This window comes from Bos mutus, chromosome 3, assembly GCF_027580195.1.
Source record: "Bos mutus isolate GX-2022 chromosome 3, NWIPB_WYAK_1.1, whole genome shotgun sequence".
Taxonomy (NCBI): domain Eukaryota; kingdom Metazoa; phylum Chordata; class Mammalia; order Artiodactyla; family Bovidae; genus Bos; species Bos mutus.
In genome coordinates, this window is record NC_091619.1 from 12985751 (window position 1) to 13003587 (window position 17837).

Consider the following 17837-nt stretch of genomic DNA (forward strand, 5'->3'; position numbering starts at 1 on the left):
TCTTTGGAAGGAAGTCACTCTCTGCAGCCTATACTTAAGGAGTGGGGAATTGTGATTCAACTCCTTAAGGGTAGTGTAGTTATGTAAAGGTTCAAAATTCTTCCTATGGGTGTTTTGTCTGTTCTGCCCTATTTATTACTCAATCACTTATTTATATCAGTATTGACTCATGGGCATTTTTTTTTATACTTTATACTATAATCCAGTACTAGTGAGGCAGGAGGTAGATTACCACACCCCCCCCACCCAGTGAAGTGATTGGAGATTTATTCCCTGTGGACTGAAACTCCAAAACAAGAATATCTTGTCAAGGGAGGAGGCTGAGCCCTGCCCAGGCCATGTATTTCTCATTCTTGAAGTCAGGAGACCTCCCTGACCACACATTCACAGAAAGTCCCCTTGAAGGGGAGTGCTAAGGGATGCTTTACCCATAGGCCTTTTCCATAGAACCCATCTTGGCACATACGGGAGGATCCTGAGATATACCAAATATGAACACCGAACCAGGTACATCAAAATGATCGGCCAAAAGAAACTGGAAGAAATGCCCCATAAAAATGATTCAAATTGCCACGAAGGGAGTGTGTCCATGTATTTATCCACACATATGGTACCTTTTTTCTTCCTAATAAATACTTTACTGGTTTCACTACTTTCTCTCTTAGTGGGAATTCTTTTCTGCAAAGCTGAAGAGCCAGGGCCTTGTCACTGACGACTGGCCTAGTGGCTAGGATTTGGTGCTTTCACCATCATCTTCAATCTCTGGCTGAGAACCAAAACCCCGCTTCAAGCTGCTGCAGGCCTAAGCCACTCGAGATAGCTAGATTATTTGTACTGTTATTCAGCTTTGGCCACTGGGGCCATTTTCAGTTGGTTCCTGTGTCCCTATGACATACTCCCACCAGTTTGCTTTTTGAGCACTTCCTTACTTTCTGGTACTACAAAAAAGCTTTCTCTCTCTCTTTTTTTTTTTTTGTATAATATAATTAGGAAAATGATATTACTTTTTAATATAATTACAAAAGAAAGATGTGGTAAATTGATGAGTATTAATCAGTAACTGGGGCTTCCCAGATGACTCAGCAGTAAAGAATTCACCTGCAATCCAGGAGACACTGGAGATGTGGATTTGATCCCTGGTTGGGAAGATTCCCCTGGAGAGGGAAATGGCAACCCACTCCAGTATTCTTGCCTGGGAAATCCCATGGACAGAGAAGCCTGGTGGGTTACAGTCCATCAGGTCAAAAGAGTCAGACATGACTTAGCGACTAAACAACAACGACGAGAAAATCAGTAACTAGGGCTTTGTATCTTGAGTTTGTTTTGAGTTCATTTTCCTATTCACATCTGAATTTTACCTTGGTTTAGGATGATGGGTTTTTTTTGGTAAACTTTCATATTATACATAAAGTGAGAGAGTCAATGAGCTTAGAATTACATGCTTTTTATTTAAAGATAAAAGTGAAGTATTACTGATCACTAGGAATTATGTTGTCAAAGGACTATTAATTCAACAAACTTACATGCTAAAAGAGGAAAATGTATATGTTAAAAGAAGGAAATGAAAAAGAAGTGGTTTTTCATTTACTCTTGCACTAGAATAGTCTGCAGATTAGAAAACGCTAGGTCCATTTTAGAGAAGTTACTGTATAGCAAAAGGAATTCTATTCAGTGCTCTGTGGTGAGGAAATGGGGAAGAAAATCCAAAAACAGAGGGGATATATGTATACATATAGCTGATTCACTTTGCCGTATAGTAGAAACTAACAAAACATTGTAAAGCAAGTACTCCAATTAAAAAAAAAAGATACTAGGTCCATTTTAATAGAGGATAAATCCCAAGTATCACAAGAATTATGGAAGGCAAAAGACCTTCTCATTCTCAAAAGGTTTTTCCACAGGCAAAATAGCAGGGAATTGTACAAATATTAATAGTTATATGATTAAGAAGAAGTTGTAGTTCTCACATTTCTGGTTCTCTTATTTATATTGGGAAAGAAAATAATTTCTAGTGTTGTTTCTTCAGTTGTTCAAACTTATTCTTTTGTTAAGTAATAGAGAGCAATCCCAAAATGTATTATACAACAGCATCTTTATGAACACACATCTGATTGGTACATCCAGTACCTTTCTTCATGAAATTCAGTGTGCCCAACAATTAACACTTAGCTAACTTCTCTAAGGCACAAAAACAGGGCAACAATTCTACAGATGAGAAAACAGAATCAACAGCAGCTCTTGGACATAAACTGGAGTCCCTGGTTTTCATTTCATTTGCTTTGTTTTTCACAACTTGCAATTTCTGACATAACTGTTAAAAGTAGAATACCCCCTATATTTAGTTATCATCAATTTTAATGTATTACATAACTGACCTCTTTGAATTACCTTGACTTTCTGTGTGTGGGAGGGTATGGAGGGGAGACAGTGGGAGTTGGGGGTGGGGGAGGAAATCCAGTCACATTTGTGTGTCATACTATAGCAGTTGATGGCTACTTATCACAGTTCCTAAGATAAAGTCTTGTATCCTAACATGACAGCTGAGAGATCAAAAAGGACTGGACCGCTAATTTAAAATCCCAGTTTTTCCAGTCAGGTTGAGCCTGTTGGCAGCTGCTAGATTGTTAGAACGATCCATGAACCTAGATAGTTGAAGGTAGTTCTCATTGAAAAAATAGAGATGTGTTACTTAGCGGAAAAGAATAAAATGACCAGGTATCAGATATACTAGTGAATACATAGTGAAACAAAATGTTTAAGTATCTATATATCTTATCTTAGGTGTGTACAACAGTTATAAGACAACTTTTTTCTCTTATCTCTCAGGAAAAATACATTTAGTTATATATTAAAAACAACAAAAGATTCAGCTTCTAGTAGAAAATACTGTCAGAAGCACAGTTACATGGAGTCACCCATTTCTTATGTAGATATTGGCTTATGTTCCCCACCATAATATTTGATAAATGACGGCACACATTTATTAAGCACCTGCCACATGCCAGGAATTCTGCTAAGGAGAAACAAAGATGACTAAAAGAGTATCTAAGCTCATGGTCCAGGAATTACTGGAAGGAAAAAGTAATGAGTCATAAGAGTAAGGGAAGTAAGTCAATAGAAATGAAATGCTGAGATTTCACTGTAGGGAAAAAAGGAAAAAGAATGAATGCTTTGGAAAGAGAAAGAAAAGTAGATTTCTGGGCAATATGAAATATCTCTTTTTGGGCAATGAAAGTTGTTCAATCTTGTCAGGCTCCAAAGGCATCTGTAGATTCAGCTTTCAAAGAAAACTGGGACCATGACAATGGAACAGCTACAGATAGGTCATAACCATGGCAAAGAAAACAACAGCCAACACAAACTTGGCCATTGTTATTGTCGAAGTGTTAGAATTATCGGTTTCAAGTATTCTTGTCATTAGTGGCTTCTTGATACGATCTTGTGTAGTAAGGATCACTTTTCGAGCTCCATCCCACTTTCCAGGACCCTGTAGACGATACTGGACTGGAGTACAGGGTCCCCAAAATAACTGGAATGCCAGTTTGGGGTCAGTGAAGGCCAGGGACAGAAGATTGGGCTTGACACCCACCAGATCAGCAAGCTCATCCATGGTACCTATATAGTCTCCCTGAATGGTATGGCGTTGGCTTTCCACAAACCTGAAGCAGAGAAGACAGAAACCATGGCCTATTAACAATTCAATCAATCAGTGCTTTCTGAGTACCTGCTATTGGCTCAATATTGGGATAGGAACTACAGAAAACAGAGAAGAAAGAAAAGACACTGTCTCTATCCTTAAGGACCTTTATAATCTACTGGAGTAGATAGGTACACATGAAACAGAGAAGAATTCAAGACTTTGTTAAATCATGTGGTTTTAGGCTGATAAATATAGAAATGTAGAGGAGGGTAGTTGAAACAGAGCTATGTTAAGTTCTTGAAGGATGTGGAAGAAATAGATAAAGTGAGAACAAAGAGCAGAGCATTACAAGTCAAGGGAATGGCACAGTGAAGGAAGAAGGCAACAATGAGTATAGAATGTAAGCACAGAGTATTCGTGGGCACTACCTACAGTAGAGGAAGAATGATGTAGAAAATAAGGGTGGATATATGGAAGCAAACATAGCAGATCGAGATACAGAGGACTCTGATGTTGTCAGAAAGAACCCACCACAAAAATTCTCAAGTTTGGGATCCTCAATTGTTTCATGAGGGAGGTGGAGTCCAAAGGGCAGGACTTCTCAGGACCAACATTAATTTGGAATCCTGAAAGGAGGGGGAGGATGACTTATCCTACAAGTTTCCTCCAAATGGAACCAGATGGAATGATTACACCAAGTACAGATTTGAAGAGCAAAATGGGCTTTTGGGAGAGAAAATGTGGTAACAGTACAATACATATGTGAAAAGTGCATGCTAAGTCGCTTCAGTCATGTCCGACTCTTTGCGACCCTAGGGACTGTAGCTCACCAGGCTCCTCTGTCCATGGGGTTCTCCAGGCAAGAATACTGGAGAGGGTTGTCATGCCCTCCTCCAGGGGATCTTCTCAACCCAGGGAATGAACCCACGTCTCTTATATCTCCTGCATTGGCAGGTGGGTTCTTTATCACTAGTGGGATCGGGGAAGCCAGTGGGATTTAAAGAGTTAACTGATGACTTTCTCTTTTTACTTTCTATTAAAAAAAAAGAAAGAACAGTGGGACAGAAAAGAAATATGAGAAAAGTCAAGTCAGGTTAACTGAGATTAGATGGGCTTACTAGAAATCCAAAAAGGACAGGAAAAGGGACTTCCCTGGCAGCCCAGTGGTTAAAACTCTGCACTTCCAATTCAGGAGGAGGAGGGATGGGTGAAGGAGAGTATGGGTTCAATTCCTGGTCAGGGAACTAAGATCCCAATTCCTGGTCAGGGAACTAAGATCCCACATGCTGTACAGCCAACAAATTTTTTAAAAAAATAAAAATAGAAACGCCAAAAGAAACTATAAAAAACAAGGCAGAAAAAATGATAGAAAATAAATTTAAAATAGAACTGGTAAGATAGAATTCCTGAGGAACTGATAGATAGGCAAAGGAATTTGTGAAATGGGACTAAAGTTTAGAAGAGAAGAAGGTAAGACAGGAAAGAATTTGAGAGCTTTCCCTTATGGGTATTATGTTAGCTCATGGGTTTACAGGCATGTAGTGGGTCAACAGCTGTGGTATTCAGGAAGATGTCACAGAGATACACTAGTACCTGCTTTGTAGGATTGTTTCAAGAATTAAATAAACTCATACATGTAAAACATTTAGTATTTGCACAAAGTTGACCCTCAATAAAAGTTAAATATTGTCCTTAGGAACTGCTCACAGTCAGAAGGTAAGTCAAAGGAAAGAAAGGAGGAAAATTGAAATGGGGTAATAATACATATATTTAAATAATATAATAAATATAATACATGATATAAATATAATAATTGATAATAAATACATACTAAATAATAAATATAATAAATTATTTAAATAATATAATATTGTGACCCCATGGACTGTAGCCCACCAGGCTCCTCTGTCCATGGAATTCTCCAGGTAAAAATACTGGAGTGGGTGGCCATTCCCTTCTCCAGGGGATCTTTCCAACCCAGGGATGGAACTCAAGTCTCCTGCACTGCCTGCAGATTCTTCACCATCTGAGCCATCTAGGAAGCCCAATAATAAATATAATTAATAATAAAAATAATAAATAGTGCCAGGGAAAGAAAGCACTCCAAGAAGGAAGAGGTGTTAAAAAGCACCAAACTCAGTAGTGAAAGAAAAATTAAGTTGTTCATGGATGACTCTTAAGAGAGCAATTTCAGGAATAAGGATGGAAGTTACAATGGAGAAAAGGGTGCCAATTTAGAACATGTAATACAGAATGTTTATATTGTTGAAGTTTGGCAGTGAAAGGAAGGAGGAAAACAGGAGGGCATCTAGAAAGGGTATCAGGGTTAAATAAAAACTTTCTCTTCCTCCCAGAAGGGAGAGTTACACTGGTATAATCATATAACTGAAGAAAACCACATCTTTGGGCATGGGGTGATTGTGCCTCTGACTTTTAGGACTTGATCAACATCAACTTCGTTCAAATAAAAATCCCCCAGTGAATAAGTTTAAGTTCTGAAATTCAGATTGCTAAATAAGCACTAAGCAGCTAGCTGACGGTACCACCTTCCCAGATCATATAGACTGTTCATACCAAGAGCTACTGGGGCCTGAGTATGCTGTCACAGGCCAGCCAGCAAATGTCCTCTGCAGATCTGCAAGTCTACCTACAGATTTGTAATTTGACCATATCCACCCCTCATTAATTCATTGCTGCCCCTCCTTTCTCTGGCAGCTCTAACAGCCCTTCAAGTAATTCTTGCCAAAATAACATACCTGGTTTTCCCTCCGTGTACTTTTTCCTACTTGACTTTTCTTTTAGGCCTTACACATAGGATTTTCTTAAGCTCTTATCTCCTTTCCCATCCATACTCAAATCACTTGGTGGTATTTCTCTATTCTGTTGTGACAAACTATTATTTCCTTTCCTTCAAAATATCTAAATCCTTAAATGAACACAAGGAAAATAAATATAGTACAACATTGCTCTTATTAAGAATTGAGTGGAAAAATTGGGAGAATTCTTACTGTTTTGCCATATCCTCTTGAACTTTAGCTATTTCTGTCATCATTTCACTTTGTGGGGGCAATGTCTTTAACCCTAAAGAGAAAAAAAAAAAAATCAAAAATTTATGTGTAAAATTACCTCAGTATGAATAATAATCCTATTAACAATGACCTTGCTATGGAGAATTCAAAGGAATACAGGCTAGTTTTCTGTACCAAGGAAGTTACACATTCAGTTGATCACCTTACCCTTCCACCACCAGAATATAACCATATTAACTTTGGTAGCTTACTCTTTCCCACTTTGTCTTTGGAAGAAATTTCTCCTAATCTGCTTTCCAACCAATATCCACCTCCTCCCTAAAATAGTCTTTCAACTGGGAAATGAGATATGGACATGAGAAAATGATAAAAATTATATGAAAAGTTAGGTTCAAAGTAAAAGGGTGGGAGGATGATGGGAAACACATCTGTTCTTGTACTCAATCACAAAGGGGCTTTATACCACAGAGAGAAGGAAGTAAAAATAAACTGTCAATCTGTTTTATGCCTTAAGTCCCTTGGGAAATAAACCTTACCTTACAAGCTTTTTTATTTGGTGAGAGTGAGGGGTAAGGTTAAAGGCAACTCAATACCCAGTCTTAACAAATAAATTTATGCACCAATGCACAAAGAGTTCCAGTAGCAGGAATTTAACACCAACATCAAGGACATGGCTAAACAAAGGTAGGATAGTACTTAACAATTTGCCAGGAATTTATAGGCACTATGCCATAGAGAAAATTTGAGCCAACTCTAAAGGTACTCATACCTTATGCCTTTGCTTCTGCTGTTTTCTCTGTCTTGTATGCCTTCCCCTTTACTCCTTATTTGTGTAGAAAAAGCCTGTTCATTTCCTCCGTTGGTTGTATCCAACTCTAAACCCAACTCTAAAGTGGAGCCCAGCATGCTACAGTCCATGGGGTTGCAAAGAGTCAGACATGACTTAGGGACTGAACAACTGTAGAGTTTAGAAAACCACCAAAGCTGGACTTGCATTCATTGACTAGAGATTTATTAGCTGCCTCCCATGTGCTAGGCATTGGTCTAGTCTTAGAAGACAAAGGCAAATAAACTTGACTCTTGTATTTAAAGAACTTTCAGGGACTTCCCTGGTGGTCTAGTGGTTCAGAATCTGTCTTCCAATGCAGGGGAGTGGGTTCAATCCCTGGTTAGGGAACTCAGAACCCACATGCAGCAGAGCAGCTAAGCCCTCGCACTACAACTAGAGAAGCCTGTGCCCTGCAAGGTGGACCCAGTTTGCAGCCAGAAAAACAAAGAGCTTTCAACATATTACCTGCTGTGTTTGCTGCTTAGTGGGTAAGTCAGCTAGAAGATTTAGAAGATGATAGGATCTAGAAAATGATAGGATATATGGTAAAAGAAGTGAAAGATAGGCCTGAAAAAGCAGCCTTTATCCAATTTGTGAAGGAACATGCCATGCTATGACATAATGCCTCCTTGTGATCCAGAGAATTGTATCATTTCATATGGTTTGCAAGGGAAGAAAGTTACTAAATGAAAGTGGGATCCTTGCAAGGGCTCTTGAGAGGTTACAAAAGAGACAAAGATTAAAGAAAACTAGATTTTGGTCAAGGCAAGCAAGTAGACTTAGTGTTCTACAAAAGGGTGTAATATTTCCTTAACAAGAGAATAGTAATTCTAGAGAACAAAGGAAGAAGAGAATTGGGACTTGGTAGGAAAGAACACATCAGGCAAGAAGACAGGCTGAGCTGGGCATGTGTGAAATTAGCTGATTCTAAAGGCTTAAAATCAGCACAGTGAGGGTAGAATTCAGGGATGAGAAAGGCAAGAGATTTGGTAGGTAGAATGTAGGGGTATGAGTATTAGAAGAAACTCAGGGTTCCTTTTGGAAGTTTGATAAATTTATAGGGATTCTCTGATGATTCCTTCCTTCCGAGTGTTACAAGAAAGCTGGAGGAATTAGCACTAAGCTCTGCTAGCATAGAAAACTGGGCTTTTTATACAATTCCCCTAAAATCCCCTAATCCCACAGCCGTAATGCAGAATCTTCCAAATGTTTTTTCCCTAATCCTCTCAATAGTTCACTTGTTCTGGAAGAGTCTCAGTTGTTTGTTCAAAATATATTAAGGTACTGTGGCCTATTTTAATGCAATTTTTTCCTCTTACTTAATTGACCACTTAAAAGATCCACTTAATATGACTGGAATTAGCCAACTTAATGGGTTACTTGCATTGGATTGCTGGTCCAGCGCTCAAGGAGTACACAATCTACTGGATAGAATTAAAGAATTAAGAAATGAAAGAACTCTGGGACATCCCTGGTAGTCCCTGTGGTTAGGACTCCATGCTTCCAATGCAGGGGACACGGGTTTAATCCCTGGTTGGGGAACTATGATCCTATGTGCCCTGTGGTGTGGCCAAAAAATTAAAAGAAAAAGAAAAGAAATGAAAGAACTTTGGAGAAATCTGGGAAAGCTCTTTTTTTTTTTTTTTTTGCTAATCTTTTTTTAAAAAATTTATTTATTTTAATTGGAGGCTAATTACTTCACAATATTGTGGTGGTTTTTGCCATATATTGTCATGAATCAGCCATGGGTGTACATGTGTCCCACCATCCTGAACCCCTCTCCCACCTCCCTCCCACCCATTCCTCTGGGTTGTCCCAGAGCACCAGCTTTGAGTGCCCTGCTTCATGCATCGAACTTGCACTGGTCATCTATTTTACATATGGTAATATACATTTTCAATGCTATTCTCTCATATCGTCCCAACCTTTCCTTCTCCCACGTAGTCCAAAAGTCTGATCTTTACATCTATGTCTCATTGACTGTCTTGGATATAGGGTCATCTTTACTGTCTTTCTAAATTCTATATATATGCATTAATATACTGTATTGGTGTTTCTCTTTCTGGCTTACTTCACTCTGTATAATAGGCTCTGGTTTCATCCACCTCATCAGGACTGACTCAAATGCATTCTTTTTTATAGCTGAGTAATATTTCATTGTGTATAGGTACCAAAACTTCCTTATCCATTCTTCTACCAATGGACATCTAGGTTGCTTCCATGTCCTAGCTATTGTAAACAGTGCTGCAATGAACATTGGGGTACGTGTGTCTCTTTCAATTCTGGCTTCCTCAGTGTGTATGCCCAGCAGTGGGATTGCTAGGCTGTATGGCAGTTCTATTTCTGGTTCTTTAAGGAATCTCTACACTGTTCTCCATAGTGGTTGTACTAGTTTTCACTCCCATCTATCACCATAGTTTCTTTTTCTCTACTACCATGAAGTATTCACTAGGGAAGAAGCTGTAATTTTTATAAGAACTCTGAATCCGTTCAGTTGAGTCACTCAGTCATGTCCGATCTTTGTGACCCCATGAACTGCAGCATGCCAGGCTCCCCTGTCCACCACCAACTCCCAGAGCTTACTCAGACTCATGTCCACTGAGTCAGTGATGCCATCCAACCATCTCATCCTCTGTTATCCCCTTCTCCTCCTGTCTTCAATCTTACCCAGTATCAAGCTCTTTTCCAGTGAGTCACTTCTTCACATCAGGTGGCCAAAGTATTGGAACTTCAGCTTCAGCATCAGTCCTTCCAACGAATATACAGGACTAATTTCCCCTAGGATGGACTGGTTGGATCTCCTTGCAGGCCAGGGCACTCTCAACAGTCTTCTCCAACACCACAGTTAAAAAGTAACAATTCTTCGGCACTCAGCCTTCTTTATGGTCTCTCACAGCCATACATGACTACTGGAAAAACAATATCTTTGACTAGGTGGACCTTTGTCAGCAAAGTAATGTCTCTGCTTTTTAATATGCTATCTAGCTTTGTCATAGCTTTTCTCCCATGGAGCAAGCGTCTTTTAATTTCATCACTGCAGTCACCATCTGCAGTGATTTTGGAGCCCAAGAAAATAAAGTGTGTCACTGTTTCCATTGTTTCCCCATCTATTTGCCATGAAGTGATGGGACCGGATGCCATGATCTTAGCTTTTTGAATGTTTTTCACTCTCCTCTTTCACTTTCATCAAGAGGCTCTTTAGTTCTTCACTTTCTGCCATTGGGGCAGTGTCATCTGCATATGTGAGGTTACTAATATTTCTCCCAGCAATCTTGATTCCAACTTGTGCTTCATCCAGCCCAGCATTTTGCATGATGTACTCTGCATATAAGTTAAATAAGCAGGATGACAATATACAGCCTTGAAATACACCTTTCCCGATTTGGAACCAGTCTGTTGTTCCATGTCTGGTTCTCACAGTTGCTTCTTGACCTGCCTACAGATTTCTCAGGAGGCAGGTGAGGTGGTCTGGTATTCCCATCTCTTTAAGAATTTTTCACAGACAGTTGTGATCCACACAGTCAAAGGGGCTTCCCCGGTGGCTCAGCTGGTAAAGAATTCGCCTGCAATGAGGGAGAGCTGGCTTTGATCCCTGGGTTAGGAAGATCCCCTGGAGAAGGAAAAGGCTACCCACTCCAGTATTCTGGCCTGGTGAATTTCATAGGGTCACAAAGAGTTGGACACAACTGAGCAACTTTCACTTTTCACACAGTCAAAGGCTTTTGCATAGTCAGTAAAGCAAAAGTATATGTTTTTCTGGAATTCTTTTGCTCTTTCTGTGATCCAACAGATGTTGGCAATTTGATCTCTGGTTTCTCTGCCTTTGCTAAATCCAGCTCGTACATCTGGAATTTCTTGGTTCACACGCTGTTGAAGCCTAGCTTGAAGGATTTTGAGCATTACCTAGCTAGCATGTGAAATGAGTACAATTGTGTGGTAGTTTGAACATTCTTTGGCATTTCTCTTCTTTGGAATTGGAATGAAAACTGAACTTTTCCAGTCCTGTGGCCACTGTTGAGTGTTCCAAATTTGCTGGCATTTTGACTGCAGCACTTTCACAGCACCATCTTTTAGGATTTAAAATAGCTCAGCTGGAATTCCATCACCTCCACTACCCTTATTTGTAGTGATGCTTCTTAAGGCCCACTTGACTTCACACTCCAGGTGAGTGACAACACCATCATAGTTGTCTAGGTCATTAAGATCTTTTTTGTATAGTTTTCCTGTGTATTCTTGCCACCTCTTCTTAATATCTTCTGCTTCTGTTAGGTCCATAGTGTTTCTGTCCTTTATTATGCCCATCTTTGCATGAAATGTGCTTTTGGTATCTCTAATCTTCTTGAAGTGATCTCTAGTCTTTCCCATTCTATTATTTTCCTTTATTTCTTTGCATTGTTCACTTAGGATGGTTTTCTTATCTCTCCTTGCTATTCTTTGGAACTCTGTATACAGATGGGTATATCTTTCCTTTTCTCCTTTGCCTTTCACTTCTCTTTTTTTCTCAGCTATTTTTAGGGCCTCCTGAGACAACCATTTTGCCTTTTTGCATTTCTTTTTCTTAGGGATGGTTTTGATCACTGCCTCCTATACAATGTTATGAACCTTCATCCATAGTTCTTCAGGTACTCTGTCTATCAGATCTGATCCCTGAATCTATATGTCAGCTCCTTTTTAGTACTTCAAATGGCACATTTTCAAATCCCTTAACCATTCTTATCTCTCTCCTTTTAATGTACTCCAGTTTCACTTTTAAAATATCTTTAGGTGTGGTCTGACCACAGTGTGGTCTGACTTAGAGAAGAATTTTGTAAATTCCAGGATATTATAGTTTTTTAATGATGTCAGGTATAATTAAGTCTTTTAGAAGCCACATTATTCTGCTAATTCATACTGAACCTACTATCCCAAACCCTACAGTTTTTTCTCATGTTCTCATAGCCAAAACTTTCTGAAAAAGGGAATATAAAGGGGGAAATTGAGAATTTGAGTGGCTGAATCTTCTATATTCTGGACTAGTCTTTACCAGGTCTTAATTTTTTGCTGAAATCAAGTCACAGCACTTCTATATTTGACTTTCTCTAACTATAATAAAAGAAGACTGCTTCACAAATATGTATCCATTTTCTAAAATCTAGAAGAGTGGATTTTAATCTGGAGTGCACATTTTAATCACCTGGGGAACATTTTCTCAATGATTTTATATCAGCTCCATCTCGGACTTATTAACTAAATACCACCAGCAAAACATGCCTATTTTGGGAAAATTTCCCAGGAGATTTTGCTATAGGTCCATGGTTATAAATTACTACTTTATATTCCCTCAACAATTAATTTTTGAGCACTAACTTTGTGCCAGGCACTGTTTTAATCATACATACTATCTATCTGGCTATTTATAAGCAAGAACATAAATATAATTAAACATACTGCTAAGTAATCAGGTAATCATCTTACATGGTCACTTACCTTTAAATACTTGAGTGGCCCAGCGTCCTTGGAGCTCTGAAATGGGCATAATGGCACCCAAGGGCTGGATCAAGCCTATGATTGCAAGAGTTGGCTTTTCAAGGTTAGGAGGGAAGACCTTTTTATACAGGGATACCTTGTTTTTGACTACTTTGACAGAATCTTCAAGAAAAGGAAATGCAAAGCTATAGCCTGTAGCAAAGATAACAGCATCAATGTCATCTTCCCTGGAGCCGTCCTCAAATATGGCTGCTGTCTCTGTGAACTCCTTCACATTTGTTTTTACCTTCACAAAGCCAGAAATTATACGGTTTGGCAGGTCATCATTTACTGTTGGATGCTGACTGAGAGCTCTGTGAATGATGATAAAGGAGAAATGAGAGAGATCATGAGAGAGAGAGAGAGAAATCATTACCATGTAAGTAAAATTCTGCTTCAATTGAGGTGGTTAATCAATATGCCAATAGTCTCCCTTTATTCATGAAATTTGGAAACAGTCTAATATACACCAGCTTGATAAAGATAAGGACGATCTCAGAGTAGATGTTGGACTGTGGAAGGCATTGAAAGGGGAGATGTTGGAGAAGTAAGGGAAGAATGGTCTTATTTGAAAAGTACATGTATGGTTTCTCAAGGAATAATAATGCTCTTGGTGACATAATAAGGCCACAGTCTAGTGGTTTCTATCCATATGTCAGAAAGTCTGCAGAACTGTATTATCAGCATCCTACTGAGCCTCATTTTAGTTTCAAAGGCCCAGGAGGTAGACTTGAACCATCATCTTCCAAACTGTATAATGAACTACATGTGTATAGTAATTTACTTTTATAAATTGATTTTACATACATTAACATAAACCTAATGAAGGAGGCAGGACAGTTACCATTATCCAGGTTTTATAGATGAGGAAACTGAGGACTAAAGAAGTTAAGTGACTTGCCTAAGGTCCTGCAGCCTAGGACTTTAGGATTTATATCAAAATGGCTTTTTATGAACTCCCTTGAGATCCTCTGGGCATGGTAAGTGGTATTTCCTAGAAATAGTATAGGATAAGGTGACAAAAAAATGACAGGTTTGCAGAATTTGGACCTTTCTAAAAACAGTCTGAATCCTTGGATATTGTGTTAACAGGCTCTGATAATCCTCAGCCTGTCATGTTCGGACAGAGCTGGCCTCTTCTCAGGAACTGGTCTGTTTAAACAGTATTACTGGCTTGTTGCATTTAGTAATTCTTTGACTCAAACCTTTAGGTTTGTGATTCTGTTCTCATTCTAACCTCATTTCATCTTTCTCTCCAAACTTACTCCTTTTCACTAACAGTACCACAATTCCACACTGTTGCCCAAATCACAGAACTGTGAGTCTTATATCTGGTTACCAAGGCCACCCTTTCTCCTTTAAACATCTTCAGAATTGTTTTACTCATTCTGTTTCACCTGGACTGTTATAGTTGTCTTCAGGGTCTTCTGCTCCATCCCCCTTCAATCTATGTTCTACATTTTTTTGGGAGTGATTGTTCAAAAATGTATTTATTATTATTATGCCACTCGGTTAAAACCTTTTGATGATGGCTCTGGACTGTCTTCGTTCTAAACTTTTTATTTTATTTATTTCCAGCGAACCTGGAGATGTACTCAGGCACTCTTCTATCTCTGCCTAGTAGTCCAGCCCAACAAAACTATATGCAGGTCTTACAGCATAATGTATTTTTTGCTATTCTAAGACCTTGTATTTATAATTAGAACGCTACTTCCTTACCCATTTTGTTTGACTATCTCCTATTATTTCATAAAGACTCAGTTTATTTTTGTGATTCCCAAAGTTTTGGATGCTACAGTTTCCATAATTGGGTCAAATAAATGGCTGAAAGTTTGTTGGGAAACACACTCTCCAAGTATCATCCCACTGATTAATTTCAAAGGAAAAAAATATCTTTACAGAAGAGAAACCTGGTAGCTACTACCAAATCCATGTGATCAAATTTAACATCATTAATATGCAATAAACTGTTGTCATTTGGTTTCTCATGTGATCCACCAAGAAGGCACAACACAACCTATGAGTATTGGCACCAGAACCATTTAATCTAAATATAATAGAGGAAGAATAACTATGAAAGTCCAAATTTAGAGACTTCCTGCAAAACAAATGGCTTCAATTCTTAAAAAAAACAAAAATCCGTGTAAAAAATAGAGAATTATTTCAGATTAAGAGAGACAAAAGAGAGATGACAACTGAATGCCATGGTATAATACCTGACAGGATCCTAGATTTTAAAAATAAAAAAGCTACAAAGAATTCCCTGGTGATCCAGTGGTTAGGACTCTGCACTTTAAGCCACACAGTGTGGCTCCAAAATAAAAAGCTACAAGTATTATTGAAACAATTTGGGAAATTTGAATATGCAATATATTATCAATAGATAATGGTAGTTTATCAATGTTCAGTTTGCTAAGTCTGGTAATTATATTATGTTTATGTAGAAGAATGCCCTTTTTCTTAGGCAATGTATGCTAAAGAATGTAGGGTAAAGTGTCTTATTGACTACAAGTAGTTGCTCAGAGTCAGACACGGCTGAGCAACTTCACTTTCACTTTTCACTTTCATGCATTGGAGAAGGAAATGGCAACCCACTCCAGTGTTCTTGCCTGGAGAATCCCAGGGACCAGGAAGCCTGGTGGGCTGCCGTCTATGGGGTCGCACAGAGTCGGACATGACTGAAGCGACTTAGCAGCAGCAGCAGCAGCAGTTACTCTCAAATAGTTCAGGGAAAAAATGTATGAATGCATGCATGGATATATAGATACTATATATGTATGGATCTATATACCTCCAGAAAGAGAGAGAAAGGAAATATAGTGAAATGGTAATAATAGGTCAACCTAAATGAAGGGTATATGGGTGTTCATTGTACTTACTATTTTATAGCAAGTAAATCTAAACATTAAAAAAAATTAAAAGTTGGAGGGAATAAAAAGCATTTAAAATCACCCTCTGGAAATGCTATCACAGTCCACTTCTGTGTGAAGACTTCTGTCCTTCATAATCTCCATGCATTTCTCTTATAACATCATATTCTACCATCTGTCTTCTTGTTAGAGTATTTAAAGAACTAGCCATTTCTCATTTATTGCTTACTTGATCTCGGGCAAGTTAGTTTCTCTAATTGTCAATTTTTATATTTGCAAAATGGAGATCAAAATAGTACCAACCTATAGGGCTACTGTGAGGACTAAATGAGATCATGCATGTAACACATTTAGCACCATGTTTGTCTTATATTAAGTCTTCAGAAAGGTAAGATGTTAGTATTACTATTAGGTCTTGAGTCTCAGTATTCTCAAGCCAGTTTACTGCTTGGCTCAGATGCTCAGTTGTTAGATGAGTGAAGGATGCACTGCCCTCTACTACCATTTTATTGTTGCTGTTGGGCATCGTGTAAAAAGAACTCGTACCTTGGAGAATGATAAAATGATTAATGCCAAGGAGAATTCTAGACTGAAAATTACAGACCAGTAGATCTTGGACTTCCGTGGGGGCAAGGTAGAAATCTGATTTCTGATTCTGTGCATCTGTTTCATGTACAGGTAGAGATAAGCTCTACTGTTAGTCTGTGGGCACAGCCTTTATACTTTGCTTTGGCCATCCCTGCCAACTCCAAGCCTTGGAACATACCTGTGTTTAGGCTTCAGGCCAAACATTTCATGATTAAACCTTTGGTTCATCTTTTTTTCCAAATATCTATTTGTTGCTGATTCACCAGTAATCTTCTTCAGCAAATGATTAAATCGAGATGACAAAATTGTATCAAAAGGATATCCATAGTCTCCTACACGATTGAGGATCCAAGCCCCTCTTCTGGTGCTGAGGAAAACCTGAGAATGGGGAAAAAATAATTTTTGCTTTTGCCATTCTCTGAAGAAATGGGAACCCATTTTTTTCAAGATGAAGTTCAAACTCATTAATCTGGCTTTTTATTCCCTGCCTATCTCTTTATTTATTTAAATTTCCTGCCATTTTCTTCTCAAACACTAAGCTTACAATTAAATTGGTATATTCACTGAACAAGAATATATCTTGCTGTAAGCTACCACTGCATTTCTGTTTAATGTCATTATGCCTCCCTGAAAGGCCCCCTATTCCCTAAATTCTCCAAAGCTTATTCCTTTTTAAGATCCAGAATCAAGTCTCCCTCCTCCATAAGATACCACTGATCATTCTGGCTGATAATTTTCTCTCCATTTTCTGAACTTCTCTAGCACTTATCACCTGTCCAATTCATCTAAAATCAGGGGACAATAAAGCTGACAGCAAGTGGACATCATTTAATCTAAAACCTTTAATCTTTTCTTTGACATTGTTTGCATTATTACAAAAAAACATCAACTATACTGATATTTAACATTGTATATTCTGATTTTTGTCTTTCCGAATGTATTTTCTCCAAGGTGGAAGGTATAGCACATACATCTTCTAGTTCCCAACATACCATCATCACCATTTCCATTTATTGAGAATTATAACCCGTAAGTCATTGTACTAGGTCCTTTATCTGTATTTTTATTTGATCAATAAATAAATACCTCTTGAGGTAGGTAATGTTATGTCCATTTGATGGATGAGAAACATGGAGAAGATGAATAATTTGCCTGAACTCATATAGCTACTAAGTGGTAGAGCTGAATTTCTAACCTAAGTCTTACCTATGCCAAAGCTTGTGCTTAAGAAATGTTTCAGTTATTTAAGGGAAAAACTGAATATTGCGAGTAGAACAACATGGGAGCTGGTCACTCTTTCTGTGTCATCTGCTGGCTCAAGTCCACATTCAGAGCTAATAAAAGTTTGGTATTCAGCTACTTGGCAAAAGCATCAC

At 38.4% G+C, this 17837-nt stretch overlaps 1 protein-coding gene across 4 annotated transcripts in view; it reads right to left on the bottom strand.

The window, feature by feature from the left end:
• Positions 1–1428: 1428 nt before the first annotated feature.
• The window catches only part of FMO5 (flavin containing dimethylaniline monoxygenase 5), a 42622-nt gene continuing 26213 nt past the window's right edge, over positions 1429–17837 (bottom strand). For all 4 annotated transcript variants that reach the window (XM_070366921.1, XM_070366925.1, XM_005907017.3 and 1 more), the window contains exons 6-9: positions 16640–16839; positions 12965–13317; positions 6649–6721; positions 1429–3659 (exon numbers count right to left, since the gene is read on the bottom strand). In XM_070366921.1, coding sequence (XP_070223022.1) covers positions 3314–3659; positions 6649–6721; positions 12965–13317; positions 16640–16839 — 972 coding nt within the window. In that variant the 3' untranslated portion in view covers positions 1429–3313. The remainder of the gene's footprint in view (positions 3660–6648; positions 6722–12964; positions 13318–16639; positions 16840–17837) is intronic.